The following is a 4,262-nucleotide window of genomic DNA, read 5'->3' as shown; positions in this document are numbered from 1 at the left end:
CTTGCCCAGACGGTCCATTGTGGAAAATTTTGCTCTTGCAGCAGAATTGGTACAGTGTGCACATAAAAGGAAACTACCCCTATGATGGCTCTAAAACTTGACTTCAGGCAGGCTTTTGACAGTGTTAGCTGGTCTGGGTTGTTTGCGATTCTGAAGGCCAGAGGTTTTGACACAAAATCGATCAGATGGATTGACGCCTTGCTCTCCACTAGCTCTTCTCGAGTAGTTATCAACAGTGAGGTGGGAGAGCCTTTTTAGTCTAACAGGGATCTACGGCATGCTGATCCTTTATCCCCATATCTCTTCATTCTTGTAGCAGATGTTCTTCAGAGACTTTGCTGCAAGGCTTACCCTACTAGGAGGGGCCATCTGTCACACCCGCTGAATGTGGACTCTTTCTTCCCGGCATTGCAATACGCCAATGATACACTGTTGCTTTTCAGAGGAAGTATGGACCAAGCCAGAGTGATTAAGGAGATCTTCATCATTTTTTCTGATTTCACTGGATTGCAGATAACCTTTCATAAGAGTACCCTTGTTCTAATCAGTGTGGTGGAAGGGACTGCGGCATTGGTTGTGGAATTTTTGGGCTGCTCTTTGTCAGACTTTCCTTGCACCTACCTAGGTCTACCTTTCTTTTGACGAACTAGCAGGAGCTCTGCTTTGCATTAAGAAGATAAGGGGGTTACACTGTCCAGAACACTAGATACAGTGATGGACCTCAAAGAAAAGAATAAAAGAAAATAAAAAATGCTACAGTTGTTTGCTACAAGATCGCCCATGGGCTTTTAATGCCTGTTATCCGAGTCACAAAAGGCTATCTAGATGGCTTGCTACACTTCTCTCTTGGGGAGGGCGCCTGATTCTGATCAATGCAGTGTTATCGGCCATTCCCAACTACTATATGGCATGCTTCTTGTGGCCCAAAGAGTCTCTGGATAAGCTGGAGCGTTTGCTGAGAGCTTTCCTCTGGGAAGGGAAAAATTCTGTTCATGGGGAGCACTGTCTAGTTGCGTGGGATAAAGTTGTCACACCCATAGAGTGTGGTGGGCTTGGCATTAGGGATCTCAGGGATCACAATACAGCTTTGAACTGTAAGTTTGCTGCAAGAATACTACAGGTTAATACCATTCCCTGCTATCAATGGTTTGCGCAACGTATTGCTGGCAAAGGATTCCAAGCACCAGTTCAAGCAGTGACACGGTCATTTGGAAAACCATAAAATCCTGCATCTCCATGTTAGGTAATGGTTCGCTCATCTCTTTCTGGCATAATAAACGGTCAACAATGGGTAGGCTGCATCTAGTTTTCCAACACTCTATTCTTTTGCTCAGGACCCCTCCTGCAACATCTCCTCTCAGTTCAAGCAAGGAGCTTGGGCACTCAACCTACACCCGGACTTGTCGCTGCTGGTCTCTAGAGAGCTAGAACAATTATTGCTCTGCTTAGAGTAAATTCTGACGGCCAGGACAGACACCTGTCCTCAATTCACCGTTCAGATTTAAGCACTCTATTTTTACAACCTGATGGCCTTCAGAGGAATCTAATGGCAGTACGCCAGCTATGTTTGAAACGCTATATAGTCTCTTTAAAACACAGGGTTTTCCTGTGGCTTGCTTTCAAAGGACGCTTGAAGCCCACAGCAGAACCCTATGTGTTTGGTGTGTTCACGTGTGGCTGTTGGTGTTTGTAAGACTTTGTGAACGGTGGCGGTGTGTGTGTGTTCGCTTGTCGGTACTTTGTTGGACCTTGTGCTCGGTGGTTTGCTTTATGTATAAAGCGGGGCGAAAGCCTTTTTTGGTAAGGACGCTTGAACACAAGAGACAATATGGTTCACAAAAAATGGAATGCTATATCTCCGGTTGCGGATTGTGAAATCTGCCCTACCACTGAGACAATCAGTCACATCATTTTACGTTGTCAGCTTGGTTATGAACTCTGGGATAGGTTTGGAGTTGCGGACATTGCAATTAGTGCTGCCAATATTTCAGAGTTTGTTGATCATATCACTCAAGGGAACAAATATGGGCATCTGTGGTCTGTGCTTTTTGCTGCCTGTGCTGTGTCATCATGGCAAGCTGGAAATGACCGCATTTTCGACAACAAAAGATGGTCGCCAGGGGCACTATGCTATAACGTCGCTGAGTTACTCAAGCTATGGAGCCACAGGGCGCGGCAGTCAGCTGGACAAAATGTGACTTTTCTCGTGGGCTCATAGGCTTCATAGCTGATTCTTCTCGAGTAATCTGTAACTCTCTCCTTCCCCTGTATTTCTAAGCTAGGTGGAAGCTTTCTGTTTCCACCAAACTCACTCATGTAATTGACCCCTGGTCATCCGGGCTACGGCTGTTTTGAATGCATAAGGTAGACAATGGTTTACCATTTACTTTTAATTTTTGTTTTGCTTATATCACATGCAGAAACCATTTGTAACATGTGCTCCTTCATTAAAAATTGGACGGGAACCTATGAAGATTTGATTGCAGGAGCGGCGAAACTAGAATAAGCACTAAAAATTATGATGCAAATTCGTGAAGTCAGGCAATGACGGGCTGTGTTTTGTTATCTGGGATGGTGATGCTGATGGCGCCTCCTTCGATTTACAAGGTGGTGACTGAAATACTCGAAGATGAATTAGAAACTGGAAGCCAGGAACAAAAGGATGTTGGGAATAGAGGTCTTCTGAGTCGACCATGGGTACTACCATTAGATGGTGAACCAGGTCAATGTTTCATTGATAAAAGACGCTTTTATTTATTCATAACGTCAAATCAAGATATTTTTTTTGCGGGGGTCAAATCAAGATCATACAAGCATATTGATTGAGTTGATCTCTACATACTGTAGTTAGTATGCACACAGTCAATCCAAATCACGCCTACACATGCACCAAATAAAAATATAAGCGCAATACAGGGCTTAACAATAATAACAAACCTAATGAGAGTGAAGGGCCGATCTAAATTGGATTAAAAAAATATCCTTAGCGGCAGCGGAGTAGTAACTCGTAAATTGTGTTTTTCTTTATGGGGCATCGAAGGAGGCTTACCACGAGCTTGGAGTCTGCGACGGCGCCGCCTCTCCCGCTGTTGGCTGTTCATGAGCCGCTTCAGCGCCAGCATCCCCGTGATTCTCAAACCACGGTCGGTACCTGAGTCGAGAAATCGACGAACGGAGATTAACTTCTGCTCTCTTTTTTTTAGCTCGATCTGCCCTTCCCGTTCTTAATCTATATGTAAACAATGCAAGACGGAAGGGCGGACGAGCCGGATGCCAATTCGAATCGGAATCAACAAGCCACGACCCGCCGCTGGTGGGGAGGGCGGAGGGAAATCGGACCTACTAGTAAACACGATCCGCGGAGGGAAACCGGATCTAGTAAACACGATCCTCTTCACCTTTTTTTTGGGCGCTGCGCGCTATGCGTGCGCATCTCGTGGCCGGCAGTTAAGGAAAGTCCTTCTCTCGGTCCCGGCCCATGTGCTTCAAAAAAGGCAGGTTCTCCTTCCCCTGTCGTTGCCGCGTCCCGACAGCCAACGCCCTCTCTGCCTCACGTGATTCCCCACCACCTCTCCCAACACACCATCAGAAAACCCCACGCTCCACCTGATCAGCACCCGTACCACAGCAGCGAAAAAACAGAGTAAAAGAAGGCGAAAATCAAAGCAAAAAATCCTGGAAAACGCAATTGTGTCTGCAACTCTTTCTTGCTGGTCAGGCAAAAAATCTGGAGATTGTAGGCAAAAAAATTGCCAAAGCTTGGCAAATTTCTCCTGTGTGAACAGCAAAAGATAACATGTTGTTCCAATTTGTTTTCTCCATGAACTTAGTTCTAGAACTTGTGGATTTCCCTATCTGTACCTATCCTTGATCTACTACTTGCAGAAATTGCCCCCTCTAACGAATTGTTTCAGAACCTGACTTGTATCATGCCCCTATTCTTGCATCCCCCTTCACACCTGTAGACCTTGGATGCTACATAAAATGGTTGTTGACTCTTGAATTGTATCTTGTCTATTGTCTTGCACCTTGTCTCTGCAAAAAAAAAGAAGCATATTTGTGTTAGTAAACTGGTCAAATAAGCTATTGTAGTTGCTTACAAAACAAGCTAGTAGTAAAGTATAGTTGCTTACAAAAACACAAGGTAGGCAGGAAAAAAAGGCGTGAAAAACCAGTAGCAGAAAAGATGTTGCATCCCCCCATATGAGGCTGTTCATTCAGTTTGTTGTGCTCTTGTAATTTGTTGCAATAAATTGTGATGG

The 4,262-nt window shown here is 44.9% G+C and overlaps 1 protein-coding gene across 8 annotated transcripts in view; it reads right to left on the bottom strand.

Annotated features, from left to right (window-relative positions):
• Nucleotides 1-3,556, bottom strand: part of LOC119299956 — a 7,560-nt gene extending 4,004 nt beyond the window's left edge. For 2 of the 8 annotated variants that reach the window (XM_037577053.1, XM_037577058.1), the window contains exons 1-2: nucleotides 3,344-3,462; nucleotides 3,050-3,151 (exon numbers count right to left, since the gene is read on the bottom strand). In XM_037577053.1, the coding sequence (XP_037432950.1) occupies nucleotides 3,050-3,122 (73 nt within the window). In that variant the 5' untranslated portion in view covers nucleotides 3,123-3,151; nucleotides 3,344-3,462. The other 6 variants (XM_037577056.1, XM_037577061.1, XM_037577054.1 and 3 more) reach the window with 4 other exon arrangements.
• Between the last annotated feature and the right edge of the window lie 706 nt (nucleotides 3,557-4,262).

The sequence above is a fragment of the Triticum dicoccoides genome, chromosome 5A, assembly GCF_002162155.2.
Source record: "Triticum dicoccoides isolate Atlit2015 ecotype Zavitan chromosome 5A, WEW_v2.0, whole genome shotgun sequence".
In the NCBI taxonomy this organism is placed as follows: domain Eukaryota; kingdom Viridiplantae; phylum Streptophyta; class Magnoliopsida; order Poales; family Poaceae; genus Triticum; species Triticum dicoccoides.
Note: the sequence above shows the minus strand (reverse complement) of the source record. Positions and strands in the feature narration are given on the sequence as shown.